Source organism: Camelina sativa, chromosome 14 (assembly GCF_030686135.1).
Source record: "Camelina sativa cultivar CO46 ecotype springtype chromosome 14, ASM3068613v1".
Taxonomy (NCBI): domain Eukaryota; kingdom Viridiplantae; phylum Streptophyta; class Magnoliopsida; order Brassicales; family Brassicaceae; genus Camelina; species Camelina sativa.
The window spans coordinates 6,706,667-6,724,840 of NC_141893.1; the positions used below are offsets into that span (position 1 = coordinate 6,706,667).

The 18,174-nt window shown below is 36.9% G+C and overlaps 3 protein-coding genes, 1 non-coding gene and 1 pseudogene across 9 annotated transcripts; all 5 read left to right on the forward strand.

Annotated features, from left to right (window-relative positions):
• Positions 1-568: 568 nt before the first annotated feature.
• On the forward strand, positions 569-2,201 carry LOC104743320 (E3 ubiquitin-protein ligase At4g11680-like). Its single transcript, XM_010464418.3, has 5 exons — positions 569-1,160; positions 1,287-1,412; positions 1,517-1,581; positions 1,679-1,728; positions 1,815-2,201. The coding sequence occupies exons 1-5, from the start codon at positions 640-642 to the stop codon at positions 1,965-1,967; spliced, it is 915 nt and encodes a 304-aa protein (XP_010462720.2). The 5' UTR covers positions 569-639; the 3' UTR covers positions 1,968-2,201.
• A 148-nt stretch (positions 2,202-2,349) lies between these two features.
• Positions 2,350-3,353, forward strand: LOC104740250 (uncharacterized). The gene is made up of 3 exons (XM_087483100.1): positions 2,350-2,726; positions 2,796-2,924; positions 3,045-3,353. The coding sequence occupies exons 1-3, from the start codon at positions 2,371-2,373 to the stop codon at positions 3,220-3,222; spliced, it is 663 nt and encodes a 220-aa protein (XP_087339226.1). The 5' UTR covers positions 2,350-2,370; the 3' UTR covers positions 3,223-3,353.
• A 985-nt stretch (positions 3,354-4,338) lies between these two features.
• On the forward strand, positions 4,339-4,420 carry TRNAS-AGA (transfer RNA serine (anticodon AGA)). The gene has a single exon. It is a non-coding gene; the product is annotated as a tRNA-Ser (tRNA).
• LOC104740251 (centromere protein C) lies at positions 4,368-8,988 on the forward strand. Of its 5 annotated transcripts, none has more exons than XM_010460799.3 (11): positions 4,368-4,819; positions 5,433-5,578; positions 5,693-5,778; positions 5,873-5,969; positions 6,070-6,317; positions 6,401-7,191; positions 7,282-7,351; positions 7,540-7,688; positions 8,011-8,263; positions 8,367-8,474; positions 8,555-8,988. In XM_010460799.3, the coding sequence occupies exons 1-11, from the start codon at positions 4,646-4,648 to the stop codon at positions 8,683-8,685; spliced, it is 2,253 nt and encodes a 750-aa protein (XP_010459101.1). In that variant the 5' UTR covers positions 4,368-4,645; the 3' UTR covers positions 8,686-8,988. The 5 variants fall into 5 exon arrangements, with proteins under 5 accessions (XP_010459101.1, XP_010459103.1, XP_087342615.1 ...); XM_010460801.3 differs by having other exon boundaries at positions 8,014-8,263; XM_087486489.1 differs by having other exon boundaries at positions 4,517-4,819; positions 5,460-5,578.
• A 6,486-nt stretch (positions 8,989-15,474) lies between these two features.
• Positions 15,475-17,026, forward strand: LOC104740252 (F-box/kelch-repeat protein At1g15670 pseudogene; annotated as a pseudogene). The gene has a single exon (XR_015580891.1). The product of XR_015580891.1 is annotated as an F-box/kelch-repeat protein At1g15670 pseudogene (transcript).
• The last annotated feature ends 1,148 nt before the right edge of the window (positions 17,027-18,174 follow it).

Genomic DNA, 18,174 nt, shown 5'->3' on the forward strand with positions numbered 1-18,174 from the left:
TATATGATAGTGCACATTCTCTACGTATATTTTTTAAATACTCATGTTTCTTGACAACCGAACACGTGTTAGTCAAGGCTAAGACAAGTTATGTATATGGCGAACGCCCACACGAAGCTTAAATTATTTTCATTTTTTTTCTACACGTAACACAATAAACACAGTGCGTACATAATTTTATATATGATTTTTGACCCAAAAAAATGTATTTGTATATATAGTATCTAGTTTATGCAATTCACACATGCGCCCGACACTTTCATTAGCTACATTACATGACACATAAATTACCCGATACTTTTGGTTATTTGCATAAATACCTTAAACTTCTGATATTCACAAATCACACACCTACTCCGGCACTTTTCGTTATTAACACATGTATGCCACTTTTTTTTTTTGTCATATTTGTAACGAATTGGAAACGGAACTGATTAAAAAAATTATCGATGACAGGAACATTTCCTCTTTTTTTTTATAGATATTCCCATATCTTTGTATCTCCAATTGTACATTTTTGGAATGTGAATATATTAGTTGATATGGATACGCAAGATTTTCCATTTATGCGATTAGTTATATTTCCTTGTACACATTTTCTAGGTGTTGATCGATCATGTCAAAGTGCATACACGGCCAATGAAAAACACAACACGTACGCGCGACTTTGTGACAATGGAGCGCGCAACCCACAATGATAATGATGAGCACGTCATCGACGTTACAACCGATGACGATTCTACGCCAGGATCGTCTTTGTACGTTACAACCGATGACGAAACCCACAATGATAATGATGAGCACGTCATCGACGTTACAACCGATGACGACTATTCTACGCCAAGATCGTCTTTGGACGAGGGAAGCTATTCTTCATTAAGCTCGCCTCTGTCTACTGATGACGAAACTTCAGATGACGGTGCAAGTTCATCATCTACAAGAGGCTGTGATAGTTTTTGGAATACATTGGAATTAGTAGTCACTTTGGTTCACATTGTTGCAGCATTAGTAATTTTGACTCTGGCAAAAGATGAACATCCACACGCACTTTTGTTAGCATGGCTCATCGGTTACACTTGTGGATGTATTACCATTGCCCTCCTTATTATCCTTTCGCTTCTCCGCAAGTATAACCAAGTTGGGGTTTACTCAAGGTCGAGGTATAATAATCCCATAATAATTCCTATTTAATTCTGTTGAAAGCAAAACTATATATGTTTCTTTTGTTGTTATTGAAATTAATGGGTTTAGTTAGTTAAATCAAAACAAACAAATATTGGTGGCAGAGTGGATCGGGTGATGGAGGTTTTGAAGATTGGGGTTGAATGTTTATTTTTTGTGTGGTTAATCTTGGGGATTGTATGGATTTGTGATGCACACTCATCTCCTTCCGATGCTCCTAAACTCCACAGGTTCAACTCACAATCATATCCCGAAAGAGAATTAATTTGTTAAATTATCCCTAACTAATTAATCAGTATAACTCACTGTTGTCTTCTTGATTACACTTTTGCAGGTTATGTGTAGGCTTCATTGCTTTCAGTTGCATTAGATATGCATTTACACTTCTATTATGTGCAGGTATATATATTTTTATCTCATATAATTTGTTCACGAGTGTTTTGGAACATTTGTTCTCATCTATGGTAGATAATAAGTTGTGAGAAAAATGATGTAGATTCTCTTTTGGGTGGTGGATTATATTTTCAGAGACCGAGCCCTGATGATGTGAGTAATCTAATACTACTATAGTACTGTGTTTGAAGAAGCCAATTTTTTTTTGTTGTTTTCATTATTTTAATGATGGTGTGCAGTGTTGTTGCATATGCTTGGAGACATTTGGAGAGGAAGAAAGAATAGTAATAAGGAAACTTGAATGCTCACACGTATTTCATTCGAAGTGTATAGACAAATGGCTGAGAGTCAAATCGACATGCCCTCTCTGTCAATCACTGGTTAGGGATTGATGAGATGAGGTTAAGGTGTTTTGCGGGAGACTTTTTTTTTGTTACGTTGTTTTGTTAATATTCAAAACATAGAAGTGTTATACCACATTAAACCCTCTCCACTTGAAATAGGTTCCCGGAGATGTCTGTCATGAGGCTATTACTCATGCTTTTGATCTGAATTTTTCAAGAACCTCCTTATGTGTCTTTTTATCTGACTATTTTTTATAATAATTTAATTGCTAAATTCTACAAGATAGTTTACTTTGTTGATCTGGTCTATTTCTTTTTTAAAAAGGACTAATAATAATTTAGCACCAAAGTAGAAAGGTATATGCTTCGTGTGTCAACGCTGATATAAGATGGACTTTAAAAACTTTTGATCGGCAAGAAATAGGAGAAAGAAACCAAAAAGTGATCATCAATGGAAGGCCCTTTGTTGACCGAGCGTGAACACATCATCGACATCACAAACGGTCGTAGTTCCCCATCAACAGATGGTCAGCAACCACACGAGCTTGTTGAATTGGGTGATCCATACACAAATGAAAGCGTTTGGAATTCGATCGAGTTTGTTGTGACTTTGGCCATGATTTCTGCAGCCATAATTGTTCTGATCCAGCCAAGAGATGAAGAACACCCACAAATAGTTTTGTTTATATGGATCATCGGTTATACTTGTGGCTGTGTTGCCACTCTCCCTATCCAATGTTGGCGTTTTTGGCATTATAACCGAAGAGTTGGCCCCGAATCTATAGACGAATACGTAAGAGAGAAAAGGTAATATATTGTGTTTATGTTCTCTCTTTATGCATTAGATTGAGATATAATGGCTTTATTGGTTTGCAGAATCAACAAGCGTATGGACCATATTATGATGTGTTTCTTCCTGGGTTGGTTTGTGGTGTTTTTATGGATTTGTACTGTTCATGTATACATCTCAGCGGCTCTAGAAGATACTACTACTCAATTCTTATGGTGCGTATCAAAACGAAATTTACTATCATATCCCTTAAAAGTAATATTGAACTTTCTAATACATGCATGCGGTAATAGTAATTATACTCATCTATTGTCTTCTACATTGTCTTGATGCAGGTTATGTGTGGCTCTCCTTACTTTCAGTTGCATTAGATATGTATTTTATAATCTAACAATGGCAGTGGTCTGTTTCACCACTCCTTTGCTCATACTGACTCCTGTGGTCGTATGTGTTCTCCTTGTTGTGGAAGTCTTAAAAGGCATTGGATCATGCATTGTAGAATGCATCTGTTAATTCGTCAAATCTGTCGCATGTTACTGATAATCAATATCAATCCTGCAACCTATGCTTGTACTTTGTTTCCTGGTGTTAACAAACAATCAGAAATTTGGTGTTAAATTTGTTGAGAAAAACATGTTATTTGCTACAGTTTCCCAAATAAGAAATTTAGGCCACATTTTCTATAAAAAGTAAGCTTATATATTTAGTTAACTTAATATAATGTGTTTTTAATAATGGAAGTTTTTCATTTGAAATTGTATTTTTAAAAATACTATAAGTTTTATTGAGATTTTCTTATCTTGAAAATAAATTCCTTACTAATATATAACAACATAAGTCAAAAAAGTATTTAAACAAAGAATAACTAAAAGTAGTATATGTGGAAAATTACTATAGAACATTGTGAGTTAAAAAAAATGATTTTAATTTTAATTTTCATATTATTGGTTTTGTTATTAACATTTTATTTTTTTATGTAATATTAAAATAATTTACTAATAAATATTACAAAAGCCAAAAAAAAATTGCCCTAGACCTCCATAATCTTATTGTTCAGTCATGGGGATTGGACTTTCACCCATCATGGTGTATATGTATCTAATCAGTTGATTAGATTCATTAAGCATGCAAGAATGAAAATGGGTTACCACGAGTTTTTGTTTTCTTACTTTTCATGTTTTAATTTAATATACTTAATTCATAAGCATGCAAGAGGGGTTTCCAAATTAGAGCCTTGAGTTCTTTTGTACAAGCTTTGAAAAATATTTATTTTAAAGAATATTTATGTAATATAAACTATTATATAATTAATTTATTCAATAAGTTATTAAACTTCTTTAAAAGTATATAATTATATTTTGTTATATTAATTTCAAACTCACGCGATGAATGATACATTATCTAGTCTAAAAATAAACAATAGTTATTTGAGTTTTATTTATTTATTTATTTTTCCTACACATAACAATTCTCTCTATTTATTTTTTTAAGAACAAAAGTCGAAAACCAAAATGTAAAAACTATCCACTACTAAAAAAAAGGCCTATCAAGAATTGAAGATGTTGTTCCATCCCACAAAGCCAAAAAACCAAACATATAAACGTTGTTCACCTTAAAAACTAACAATAAGTGGACGTGCCGGAGTGGTTATCGGGCATGACTAGAAATCATGTGGGCTTTGCCCGCGCAGGTTCGAATCCTGCCGTTCACGTTTTTAATATTTTTTTCCCCTTTATCCAGTTTTGTCTTCTTCCTTTTTTTTACATCCCGCCCATATATCAATCTACCCTAGATTTTTATTAATCAATACTACTAAATCCCGCTTTTCTCATTCCTTTTCAATTTTCAAAACCCACCACCCCATCTCCTCTCTCTCTCTCGGCGTCAGTGTTTTAAACTGAAATCCCCATCGGCGAGGAATTTTCCGGTGATTCAGATGGCTGATACGAACCGCCGGTGTACAAGTGTAGAGGACGATCCCCTTCACGCTTATTCTGGTCTATCCTTGTTTCCTCGCACACTCAAATTCTTGTCGAATCCTCTTCCGCCTCCTCCTCCTCTTCATCAATCAGAAGATCCACAGCAGACCCATACTCTCCTTGAGTCTATGGTATAGCTTTCCCCCCCCCCCCCCCCCTCCTCTCCTCTTAATCTGCTTCATACTTCGATCTGATTTGCATTTTTAGCTAGCCTTAGGGTTTGGTTTGCTCAGTGAGTAATTACGGTGACGAATCGAGTTGCTTATTTTGACGGTTACGAAATCAATCTCATTTCTCGCGTGTTTAATCGTATTCCTGCTTCGTTTCTGCTCATCTCGCTTCTGGGTGGGTGTTCCGTTCCCAAATGAGTAAGATTAGGTTTTTTTTTTATATACGCCTTTGTTTCTTCTTCTTCTAGATGGATGCTTGATTTTCAGATTCTTTGTGTAAACTGAAATTAGAAAGCAATTTACTTGGAAGTTTAAAGAAGTCTGACATCGTACAACCGTGTGAGATTTAGGCGTTGTGTCTCTGGGTTCTTATTATGTGCAGCGCAGACCCAAAGGAGGCACAAACATCTCTTTGTTTGCTCACTACATAAGCTGTCGTTGATATAGCCTGCTTATATAGATACTGATGTACATTGGCTTCTTTTTTTTTAAGTTTTTTAGTCCTGACATATCAAGCTCAGTATATCTCAAGCTAAATTATTCGTTTTCCAAATTCTTGGCTTCTATCTTACAGCCTTTCGAAATTCAAAATGAGCATCAGGAGCAGGCAAAAGCTATCTTAGAAGATGCCAAGCTGCTGAACCCTATTCCAAACAAACGAGAACGAAGACAGGGGTTAGACCGTCAGCGGAAAAGCTTTTCTCTTGACCTTCCCACAAGGTAAAAAAAGATAAATAGCAAATGATCCATTGATTTTTTTTCTTTATTTTTCCACTTCATCTTGATTCCTTTACAAAGTTAGTTGAAACCTATATTAATATATTCTTGTTGCAGTCAACCTCCTCCAGCTCCACCAGGCTTTGATAGTAGTAAAATTCCAAGACCTGAAGAATACTTTGCTGCATATGATAAATATGAACGTGAGTTATTTCTTTTCTCATGTTCATAGCCTTACCGTGTTTTATTATATAACTGTCATGCATTTATGCTTTCTTTTCGGTGGATTTGAAATAGTTGCCAATCGAGAATGGCATAAACAGACTGGCACCAGTGTGATAGATACACAACAGAACCCTCCATCAAGGCGCCCTCGCAGACCAGGACTTCAAGGGTATGTACTATGAGCAACTCTGTTTGAGCATGTTTCAGAGGTGTTCCATTTCCATCTTTTGCTATCTGTATTCCTTGATACTGAAAATTTCAAATTCTAGGAGGAAACGGCCTTCGTTCACGCTTACCTCTGAGGATGGTTATTTCGCTGATGATGTCAACCTGGAAGCTTCAGAAAAGGAAATCCCCATTCCTTCTGAGAAAAGCTTAAAGAGGACCACAGCTGCACAAGTTATGACTGATGCTGTCAACCTGGAAGTTTCAGAAAAGGAAAGCCCCATTCCTTCTGAACAAAGCTTAAAGAGGACGACAGCTGCACAAGTTATGACTGCAGACAGGGAAGTAGATGGTGAGTGACCACTTGTTTGATCATCGCTACCATTTTGTGAAATCATGCTACCATCTGATAGTGATAGAAACTGTGTTTTGCAGATTCAACTGTAGACACGGACAAGGACTTAAGCAATATTTTGCATGAGTTGCTTGCTTGCAGTCAGGATGAGCTTGAGGGCGGTGGTGCCATCAAGATTTTGGAGGATCGCTTGAATATCAAGCCCTTTGTTGCGGAAGATATTTCTGAAGTTCCAGATGTTAGAAAAATGGACTTGAAGGCATCTGGAAGGAACCCATCAAACCGGAAGAGTGTGCTGTCAAACATACAGAATATGCTGGAAGGGACCCACAGGGATGCGGTTCGAAAAAATAGCTACTCGTCATCCCCCCTGATGAAAGAGCATATTTCATCACCAAACCCACCAAATAAGCAGTTTTCATTTCCTGACATCCATAACTTGCTTTCAGGGGATCACCTGTCTAATGAGGTTGATATACAACCTTCAGCAAAGAATTTGAATATTGGTTCCAGCTCTTCATTGGCCAAGGATGCTGATAAAGATATAACTGATACATCCCCGTCTTATGTGGGTACTTTAGACGCTGCTAAACCTTTCAACAGCTCAGTGGAGAAGAGTTCCGGTGAACATGATCCTGGTACTCGTTCTGGCATCCATAGATTTCATTCAAGTCGAGATGGGAATGCAGAAAATTGTGTGGAAGATAGCATCACAAATAAAAAGTCAGCTACGCTAGAGGTGAATTTTGATATGCAAACAAAAGAAAAAGAGGGAGATGTGCCCATGAGTGAAAGTGGAGCAAACAGTGACTCTGGCAGAAGGGAAAATGATGCTGATATCAGTGAAGAAACTGAGCAATTAGAAAGGCTGGTTAGTTTCTCCTTGGCTATACGGGATTCGTAATTAACATATCTGGACTTCTTGTTGGTTACATCTCTTGTGAATTTGTTTGTGTTATAGGCGGAATATGGATCTAGAGAGGTTACAAGACCTTTGATTGTAGAAGAGGATAGTATCCTGCATCGGCAAGGTATGATAACCTTTACCTTCATGCTATAGTGAATTATCTAAAACTAAACAAGCAAATTAGCATATCTCCTACATTAACTTGCCAACTTGCCCACACTTTTCCATTAGATACTTACTTCCACTAACCTTTTCAGTTCACCTTATAATTATGGTTCAAGTTTTTTCCTTACGCCGTTGTTTCGCCTTCAGGTGCATCCTCAAAGTCTCCAAACAGGGCTCCAGAACAATTCAACACAATGGATGGATCCTTTGAACATGCAGAGCACATGCAGGGACAACAAGAGGAGGAAAATGACAACGGGGACACTGCTTGTGGACTTCAAAAAGAAAATCCTCAGGTTAGTTTCTCATCATTGTCTGTTCACCTCTGTGGGGTCTTGATATCAAGGCCAATTCGTCTTCATGTTGTCTCAATTGTTATAGTTGGTCCATCTCTTCTCGACGTTTATCCTTCTCAAATCACTAAAGGTATTTTTAATTGTAGTAGTGTGCGAGATTCGTATTGTTTTGATCCATGATAAATATAGCACACTGAACAGAATCGTTGGTTGTGTGAATGTTAAGGTATTCTGTGTTTTTTTGAGGGTGTAAGTTCCGTTTAGGGTACTCTGAAGTATGAACTTACTTGACAAAATGAACAAGGGATTAACTTATTTTCAGCAGGAGGTTGACAGCTCTTCACGCAAACACAGAAATAAACGAAAAAAGAGAGGATCTTCTGATAGCAATATGAAAAAGCGAAGCAAGACTGTGCATGGTGAGACTGGAGGGGACAAGCAAATGGCAACATTACCCCATAAAAGTGGAGCAAAGAAGCAAACCAAAAAACAATCCAACGAGAGAGAAGAGAAGAAGCAAAAGAAAACTCTTACACGTGAGGGTGCAATATTCTCTCGCAGGAAAAGCCTTGCAGGTACATAGACTTGCCAATAAAAAACTTAACTTCATTACTGGTGCATCAGCTTCACTTTCGATTGAAATGCTAAACCAACATGTTTTTCTTGTCTCTCTCGAAGGTGCTGGAACTAAATTGGAAGGTGGTATCAGACGAAGTACAAGGATCAAGTCAAGACCACTCGAATTCTGGAGAGGTGAAAGATTCTTGTACGGACGGATCCATGAGAGTAAGTCACATATTCGTTTTACCACGTCGATTTTTAAAATGCTTGGTTTCCAATTCATAACTTTCTTATTATTTCCATAGGTTTGACTACGGTTATCGGCATAAAGTATGGATCCCCGGGAGATGGTAAAAGTGACAAGCGTGCATCTAAGGTGAAATCATATGTATCTGATGATTACAAAGACCTGGTTGATTTTGCTGCCCTGCATTGAAGTATCATCATAATCCTAGGAAGGAAATGGCCAACTATCCTCTTGTGATCATAATAACTATAGCGTCTTGTGTCTTACAACGACCGTCACTAAACTTGTCACTGTCTTCCTTTAAAACCGCAACAGCATAAGACTTTCGCAAATGTAACGAAAGTTTTCAACTCTCAATTAGTCTCTTCCATGATACTTGTCAACTTGCATTTGTCACATTAGTCTTTAGGTCACTTTTTGTAACCACCTTTCTCTCTTAAATGCTGCCTTGACTATTAATATTCTCTTAAATAAAGTCAAATATATTGTATTTAGGAGACTGCTATTTGATTTTAACTGAATTAGCCCAACCAAATTCGAATCGCGGGTCATTATTTTGCACAAGTGGTTCATGACTATAATTTTAAATTCATCAAACCAAAAAAGGTATAATTTTGAATTTGGCAAATGCAATTGCTTCTTCGATTGCTAAACATATGACTAGGGGTGATCAGTTTCATTCATATATGGCACTTGGAAAACTGTCCATGGCTCCATGATCAAGTGTGGAAAGAAGCAAATTATTGAGTTTCTTCTCTTGCTTCGGTTCTGCTTTCTCTGTTTTTAATAAGTATCGGAAAAGGAAAAAAAGAGGCATACTTGTATTGTTGATAATAAAACCAAAACAAAAACGAAATGGGTTCAGCTGCTTAGACATTTTTACTGGAACTCAATATTCATACACCCCTTCCTTGATCCGCTTTTCTTGGATCGTGTCGCAAATGAAAACTGAATGGCAATCTCGCTATCGAGTATGGTCCTAATATTTTGATAAAAACCAAACACGCTATCGAGTATGGTCCTAATATTTTGATAAAACCAAACATTTTACTTTCTAGGTAAAAATGCCAATACTGAGAAGAACCCACAATTTTGGAAGAGCAAAACATTAAATGCCTGACAATATCTGTTGTACTTGTTTTTCATACGCTTAATTTGAAACCCATAAAAGTATTTGCCTTCCGACTGATGATTAAACCCGCCTATCTCTTTCTTTAGATACTCCTTGATCGAATCAATCTAGCTAACGCGTGCGGCTTGCCTTCCGGACAAGACATAAAAACCACTAAAAGCCTTTAGTAATCTTATGTAGTTTCAAAAAACCAAAATTACTAATTATCTCCAGTTCTCCACTATAGTTTTACTGGTAAACGAAGACAAATAATCCACGTAATTAGCAAATTGGATAACGATCACAAATTGACAATGGTAATATAAAAAAAAGTAGACAGTACAACAAGTTGATCACGGGCTCGATACAGCATTTGATTAGAGATGTCGACCGTACAAACAACAAGCATGAGTCCTCCTTTTCTCACGTAGTAAATATATAAAATTAAGCATGAGTCCAGACGTATGACGTCTGGATAAGAAATCAGCCCCGTCTTAAACTAAAATGGGACTTCTGTCAAATTTCTAAAAAATCTAAAAACTCTTAATAATTTTTTTTTTGAAAAAATTAGACCCTTTTGCTTAATTTTTTTTTGATATTTATGATGGACCCATGGCATTTGCCTACTCTGCCATGGGGTAGAGACGGACCTGCAAAAAATTAACTTCTCCAAATCTTCCATCATGTTGGAACCGAGGTCTCGTCCCATATACGTCAAGAGATCAAATCTATTGTTGGGATATCACAAGAATGAGGCATGGGTATATACTTAGGTCTCCCTGAGAAGATTCATGGGTCAAAGGCACAAGTCTTTGCATTCGTGAGGGATAGACTCCATAAGAAGGTAAACTTATGGACTTCGAAATCTCTATCCAAGGGAGGCAAGGAAGTCATGATCAAATCAGTGGCGCAAGCAATTCCGACATACGTAATGTCGTGTTTTCTCTTACCAAAAACTATATGCTCAAAATTAACTAGCGCGATAGCCAATTTCTGGTGGAGCAATAAAGCAGACAGTAAAGGACTACATTGGATATCATGGGATCAAATGTATACTCAACTTTCGGAAGGTGAGCTAGGCTTTAGAACACTAGAAGAATTTAATCTTACCCTTTTGGCAAAGCAACTATGGAGACTGCTGAGATATCCAGATTCCCTTCTTAGCCTAGTTCTAAAAGGGAGATACTTTCGATATTGTAGTCCATTAGAGATATAAGTATCAAATCGACCTTCATATGGCTGGAGGGGCATGTTGGCAGCAAAGCATGTTCTTTCGTACGGAATTCGTAAGACCATAAGCTCGGGTTTTAACACGTGCATCTGGACTGAACCATGGATCTCAGATACACCAGCACGGCCACCCCAAAGTTTAACTAATGATAGAAATCCCTTGATTTGTGTTAACACCTTGATAGATTTTAACACAAAAAAGTGGAAAATTGAACGTCTTCGGGAACTCTTCCCCCGAAAGAAATTACCCTTATTTTGAGGATTAAACCGAGCTTGAATGCCTCGAGGGACGGCTATTCTTGGACTTTGACAAAGCCTGGAAATTATACCGTTAAATCTGGATACGAAGCCGCGAGAGCTATCTCTCGCCCTGCTTGCGACCTCCCTTCTCAGGGACCTAGTGTTACGATACTTAAGGCGCAAGCATGGAAGTTAAAAACATCACGGAAGCTTAAGCATTTCGTGTGGCAATGTGTGACTGGGTGCTTGGCAACATATCAACGCCTGCATTATCGCCATATTGGTAGAGATAAAGATTGTCCTAGATGTGGAGCGGAGGAGGAAACTATAAACCATATGCTATTTGAATGCCCTCCAGCACGTCAAGTTTGGGCTTTATCGATAATCTCTTCCCATCCTATGGTGTTCCCTTCATCTTCCCTATATAGCAACCTTGATTTTCTATATGGGTGTGGTAGAGACTCTGGTGCAACTGATCAAAAATTGAGGACATTCCCGTGGATGATGTGGTACATTTGGAAGGCAAGAAATAAGAAAGTGTTTGAAAATATCTCTGAGTCTCCGCAAGATACACTGGAAAAAGCTATCCAAGAAGAAGAAGTTTGGAGAAGAGCAAATAACAGAGACTTACCACCAGCGGTAGTAGAAGTATGCATACCTTCGATCCCAATTCCTCAAGAATCTCTTGTATGCTTTATAGATGGATCTTGGCATACAGAGGTGGATAGGAGTGGGCATGGCTGGATTGCGTCTATCGGTGATAGAATCCTGTACATTGGGCTAAAAGGGGCAGAAGCTTATCCCCATTACATGCAGAGTTAGATACCTTTATTTGGGCTATGGAATGCTTATTAGCGTTGGACTTGGATAAAGTTATTTTTGCTACGGATTGTTCAGACCTCCTAAGGATGACGTCTAATATCGAGGATTAGTCGACCTTCTCATCAGAATTGAAGGATTTTTTTTTCATTTCAGAGATAGATTTGCTAATTTTAGTATTAGATATATTTCCCGAGAGGATAATATTTGTGCCGATAAACTTGCGAAATGTGCAAAAGCACGAGATTTCTGTTTTTCTCATGTAAGCTCGTCGGTACCTAATTAGGTCTCTATCGAATAGAGTCATCTCCGATAACTTAATATATGGGGTTTGATTGTGTAAAAAAAAAAAAATCATCATATCTTCAGCTGCTGACAAAAATATATATCTGGAAATATATATTACATATTCTATAGGTCTAAATACGTAATTCAGTATATCATTCGTAATACCCAGTCAAAATTAATCTACTCTAGCGTTCTTATATGAATAAAAATATTGGTCATATATACATAATTAAATATCTTCAGCTGACAAAAAAGCTATATTTGGAAATAAAAGCGTTGTTTATTCTAGATCTATATACGTAATTTGCAGTCAAAATTAATATACTCTCTATCGTTCTTATATGAATAAAAGTATTGGTCAGACTCATTTACTGTTTCATAATTAATGGTCTAATTTGTTTTTATTTTCTTTTCAAACGTATGTTTCAGTTTTTTCATTTTTTGTTTCTATATACATATATGTCAATCAGTCTGGTTATTGCGTTGACCAAGATAAACAGCCGACGATGGCTTGCCTTTGGGATGTTGACACCTTATGGTCCTTATCGTTTGTTATTTGGGATTCAATTATTGTTAGCCAGACGCCGTGTCGTTTTTCGAACTGTTTGCAGCCCGCATGCCGTGTAGTTTTTGCTTTCCTTTTGTTTCACAGTTTCAGTGTATGTCTCATCATCACACTACTCCATAGAAATTTTATATGCCTTCGTCTGCTTACAAATCAAAGTACTTGCATATAATAAAGCAGAGGAAGGCCTATCTATATAAAAGGTTTTTCCAGGCTATACCATTTTTCAAGATTGGATGGACAATCCAATTTGTTTTCTCTATGGAAATAAAGATATATTGTCTATTCAAATAACAACACACAGTTGCGTAAATGAGGGACGTGGTGGACCATAGAACGATTCCAAGTTGCATGGAACATGCCGTTTCCTAAACTACAATAATAGAGTACCAATTCATATTTCGTTTCTTTTTTTTTCCCCTTATCGTTCCATATTTTCGTCCCGTACGTACATCATTCTCTTATCAGAATACCATAATCTACGGATTGTCAAGATATTAGTGTTTATAATGGTCTTCATATCTATTGTTAGACCCCACGTATATATGGAACAATAAAGAGTACTGCGAGTACATCTCTGATCTCTCTATAGGTTTTACATGTTTAATGCATGCTATAAAATATTAAAATGTTTGGCAGAAGAGATGATCATCCCTGAGATATTAGATATTCGGATAAGCTAGGGAGTAAATGATACATTGTCTTCTAAAATCTCGTGGTCATAGGGAGTGACGTGATACACTTGTTTTTGGAGCTATTCGGGGGATGTAGAGACATACCGTTTTACTTGATCGTCTCATCTTTGTATTATTGTTTCGTTAACATTTTATTTAACTGTCATAGTTTGATTGACAACCCGAAAAACTATTTCCGGATTAAGACTTTAAGTAAAGTTTATAAGAAAACTAATCTGAACCATATGCATGATTTTGTTTTTTTGGAGGGGACAAATTTAGGATTGTATTATATACATATATATATATATACGTGTGTGTGTGTGATCCACAATATTTTGCTATGAATTATATTAAATTAACAACCATTTAAAAAAAAATGTTGTTCGATCTGTATGATTTAGCGATGTCTAATGTCATTGCACCCTTTAATAATACAATTTAATGGCCTACAAACGATAGAGAAAGGATATACTATAAGTCTAAAATGAAAATGTAAAAAGTATCAGGAAAGAAACAACAATGGAAAATAAGAGGAAGCACGGGAACCCCCCAAATATTGAACTTTTCATATTTTTTTTTTAGGCTGTTTCTTTTCTTAATTCCCTGTTCCTCACGTTTTTCCTATATACGGTTTAGAATTGTTAATGAGTTTTGTTAAATATTAGTTACGGATTGGATAAGTTGTTCACAAATTAGATTGCATGTAAAATTATATTCGATTAGAAAGGTCTTTAAACTTTTTTTCTTAAAATAAAAAGTTACAAAATCAAAAGGATTCATGGCGTACACAGTTGTATTTGTCTTAGAGCAATATCATGAGTATTAAAATCAACACACACTTGTATATTGTAAAACGGGAATTATATATGTGAAGTGAAACACGTTAAGCTTTTTTATTTTTAAAATATATATATATATATATATATATATATATCCGGTTTTTGTCATTTATACAGTATGTATAAAATTAATTTAAAAGTCTATTTTGACATAAACATATAACAAAAATAACAAAGTCGCCTTTACCTTCTAGAATTTCGTGTCATCGTCTCTTTTGCGTTGGGCGACTTGTATTTGTATATTCTGCCAAATCATCATTTTTTGCTATTATCAAATCTTTGACAATATAAATCGAGACACTATCACTAGACCGTGTCTAGGATATAGACGCATCGGTTTAACCAAAAATTAAGTATGCTTCACCCTATAACCATCCGTGTTTATTGATATGACATACTAATTCTGATACTATAGTGTATATTAATTAAAATACAATAATCGATTGGGTGGCTCTATTGGTTAGCATGTCTTCGTGAATAATTTACGCGCCACATGGGATCACATGGGACCTTGGTAATATTTTTTTAAAATATTTTAACTACCATACTTTGACATTTTTTTCTCTCTAAAATGTTGGAATATATAGCACTGACATGGATCCATGCATAAATTATTGATTTCTTTTTGATATATCTCCACTACCAAACTAGTCCAATACGAATATTTTATTTTGTTTGTCTCCATTTAAGCTACAACGTGGAATAGTTTGATAAACACGTTAATTGAAGATTCTATAATTATTTATACATTGTACACTTTAATAATTACGGCATAAAGCAACGTTAATTCCACGTCGAGCATCTTAATATTGCGATTAGTCAGTGTGAGTTAACTTAACAAGTCCATTATTCGCAAAGTCAGCTGCAAAATATATTAAGATTTAAGATGCTTAACTTAAAAGATGGATTGAAGTATTTATTATTTGACACAGAATCCGTTGGAATGAAAACGGACTGCTCTTTAGGTCTAGAAATCGAATGGACCACTACAAGGTCTCCATCAAATAAACGCAAAACCGCAAAATAGTTCAAACATCCGATCGGTACTCTCTCCCGACTTCTGTTAACTTTCTCCTATCAATAATGAACAAAAAATGAGAAACGTTCGTAGAAGAAATTTAAATCAAAGAAAAGTCGTAAAAAGCAAAAAAGAACTTGAACAACAGTCATATATATATACATACTCCTTTTCCTTTTCATGATAAAACGTAACCTTTTACTTTTCTAGTCTTTAACCAATGAGTATATTTCTTATTGGAATCATAAATAGGTTGATAAAATCAATAAAATACCTATCTTTTATATAATCGAATTAAAAATTCCACTTCCAGTTTATAGCTTCTAGAAGACTTTTATCTCCTCTATAAAGTGGGCTACAACACACTCTTCTCTCTCACATCATTCATAATCTCATATTCCCAATCTGAATAATAGTAATATTTCATTTTCTCAAATCTTGAAACTTTCTAAAAACGATCGATGGAGCTTATTCCTGATCTTCCTGAAACCGTAGCCCGCGAGTGTCTCCTACGCAGCTCCTACCACCAGTTCCCTCTTATGGCCTCCGTTTGCAAACTCTGGCAGCGAGAAATCAGCCTCCCTGATTTTTTCCGACACCGTAAAGCTTCAGGACATAGTCAGGAGCTTGTTGTCCTGTCTCAAGGTCAAGTCGACGACCCGGTTAACAAACTCGGTTCGGGTAAAACCATCCCCACGCCCGTTTACCGGATTTCGGTTCTTGAACTTGGGTCCGGTCTTAGGAGCGAGCTGCCTCCGGTTCCAGGCCAATCCAACGGGCTGCCTCTGTTCTGTAGACTAGCCTCCGTCGGGTCGGATCTCGTTGTAATAGGCGGACTTGACCCGGTTACATGGAGGACCTCTGACTCGGTCTTCGTTTTCAACTTCTTGACATCCACGTGGCGCATCGGGACGAGCATGCCAGGTGGACCGCGTTCATTCTTCGCCTGCGCTTCGGATTCTGAACGGAACGTCTTCGTGGCGGGTGGATACGACGAAGACAAGAACGCGATGATGTCAGCTCTAGTGTACGACGTGGCTGAAGATAAATGGGCCTTTTTGCCGTATATGGGCCGCGAGAGAGACGAATGCACGGCTATTTTCCACGCTGACAAATTCCACGTCATCGGTGGTTACGCCACGGAGGAGCAAGGGCAGTTTAGTAGAACAGCTGAATCGTTCGACGTCAGCACGTGGCGGTGGGGTTCGCAAGCGGACGAGTTCCTCTCTTCGGGGATGACTACGTGGCCTCCGGTTTGTGCTGCCGGTGAAAACGGAGGTTTGTACGCTTGTTGTCGCCGTGATCTGATGGTGATGAGAAGCGATACGTGGCATAAAGTTGGGGAGATACCTGCTGACGTATGCAATGTGTCTTATATGGCGGTAAGGAGGTCCGGGAAGCTGGTCGTGATTGGTTCGGCTCGGTACGGCGAACCAAGCGTAGGGTATAGTTGGGATATGAGCAATTTTCGATGGGTAAAACTGGAAACACATGAAAAATATGAAGGCCACGTTCAAGCTGGTTGCTTCTTGGAGATGTAAAAATAACTTGAAAAAGGCTCATATGTCGTTATGACGTTAAAGTGGTCGGTTGGTTTTTCCTTGTGTGACTGTATCACATATTCTAAGTGCTATAGCTATAGATATATTAATTTGTAAGCTGGATTTATAGTCGACTGATTGTATAAAATTGTTATATGTGTGATGTTAATAATTCAATGTAGACCTAATAAGCTTACGAGAACAAGAGTGTCGATGCGTTATGTACTTATATGTTGGTCCCATTTCGTTTTGGATTTGAAAATACCACAATCGTGTAAAGTCCGTATCATCTGAAGCTATGTTGCAAGTTGAAACAAAATTCCAATGAGGCCATGAACACAACTCAAATTGAAGTCAAAGTATGAACTGGATGCAATTAACGCATGACATCAGTTTAGCATTTTTTGGAACATTACGTTCCAATGGCAATGATGCCATCCCTCTGAAACCCTTATCATTTTAAGATTCTCACTAATATGTACTTTCATTTTCTCATAATTATTATGCTAAGGAAATTTGGTATACGAGACTTATGTTGGGCCAATAATGAATTTAAGTTTTTAAATTTTGTAAGCCCACACTAGCAGCCCATTATTCGTGTTTGTTAGAGTTAATGATGATGAGTCGTTCAATCTTTCCAAAAAAAATAAAAAACTAGAAAGAGAATATTGAATGAATATTTACAATCATGAACGTTTTTTTTGTGTTTAAATACTAGTCAATCCTATCAATTCTATTTCACTCTCATAATTTCGATTCTAAAACTTTATTTTTATAAATCATATTTCCAATGGAAACTAAAAAATCTCAAAACCAAGTGAAACTTCAAGTTTCCTACTAATATGCTAAAGTTTCCTACGAATATGCTAAAATTTCGGATGCGAGAAGGAACTTGTATACTCATAGAAGAAACTTGTTGATTCACTTTGTTTGCGATGAGGCTTTGTCCGAGGAAGAGAACCGTCACCCCCTCCTTACGCTTCTTCATGAGACGAAGGGGGGATGGCCGTCTTCTTCTTGAGACGAAGCCCCATCCACTTTGGGTGTAAGCTAAAGATTCTCAATGCATCCCTCTGAAACCCATATCATTTATGATGGGCACTCGAGACACGCAATGGCTTGCCACTATTTGCGTATTGTATACGTATCAGTTGATCCAGGTTTTGATCACAATGTTTTCTACTCAATCCCGATCCATTCTCCCATAGTGTGGATGGGGTCGGTGGCTTGTCCACCTTCAGTATAATCAATATTCGCTTGTTTCGTTTCTCTATGTCCATTTTGTTTTCCATGTGAAAAATTACATTCGCTTAATATAGCACAACTAGTCCAACACATGCATGTTATTGT

Excerpts from the sequence above, each read along its gene's own strand:
- LOC104740250 (XM_087483100.1), top strand. The coding sequence starts at position 2,371 with ATGGAAGGCCCTTTGTTGACCGAGCGTGAACACATCATCGACATCACA. Across the intron at positions 2,727-2,795 it reads GAATACGTAAGAGAGAAAAG|AATCAACAAGCGTATGGACC; the intron begins GTAATATATTGT and ends ATTGGTTTGCAG. Across the intron at positions 2,925-3,044 it reads ACTACTACTCAATTCTTATG|GTTATGTGTGGCTCTCCTTA; the intron begins GTGCGTATCAAA and ends GTCTTGATGCAG.
- LOC104743320 (XM_010464418.3), top strand. The coding sequence starts at position 640 with ATGAAAAACACAACACGTACGCGCGACTTTGTGACAATGGAGCGCGCA. Across the intron at positions 1,413-1,516 it reads GATGCTCCTAAACTCCACAG|GTTATGTGTAGGCTTCATTG; the intron begins GTTCAACTCACA and ends ACACTTTTGCAG. Across the intron at positions 1,582-1,678 it reads TACACTTCTATTATGTGCAG|ATTCTCTTTTGGGTGGTGGA; the intron begins GTATATATATTT and ends AAAATGATGTAG.
- LOC104740251 (XM_010460799.3), top strand. The coding sequence starts at position 4,646 with ATGGCTGATACGAACCGCCGGTGTACAAGTGTAGAGGACGATCCCCTT. Across the intron at positions 5,779-5,872 it reads TGCATATGATAAATATGAAC|TTGCCAATCGAGAATGGCAT; the intron begins GTGAGTTATTTC and ends GATTTGAAATAG. Across the intron at positions 7,689-8,010 it reads TTCAAAAAGAAAATCCTCAG|CAGGAGGTTGACAGCTCTTC; the intron begins GTTAGTTTCTCA and ends ACTTATTTTCAG.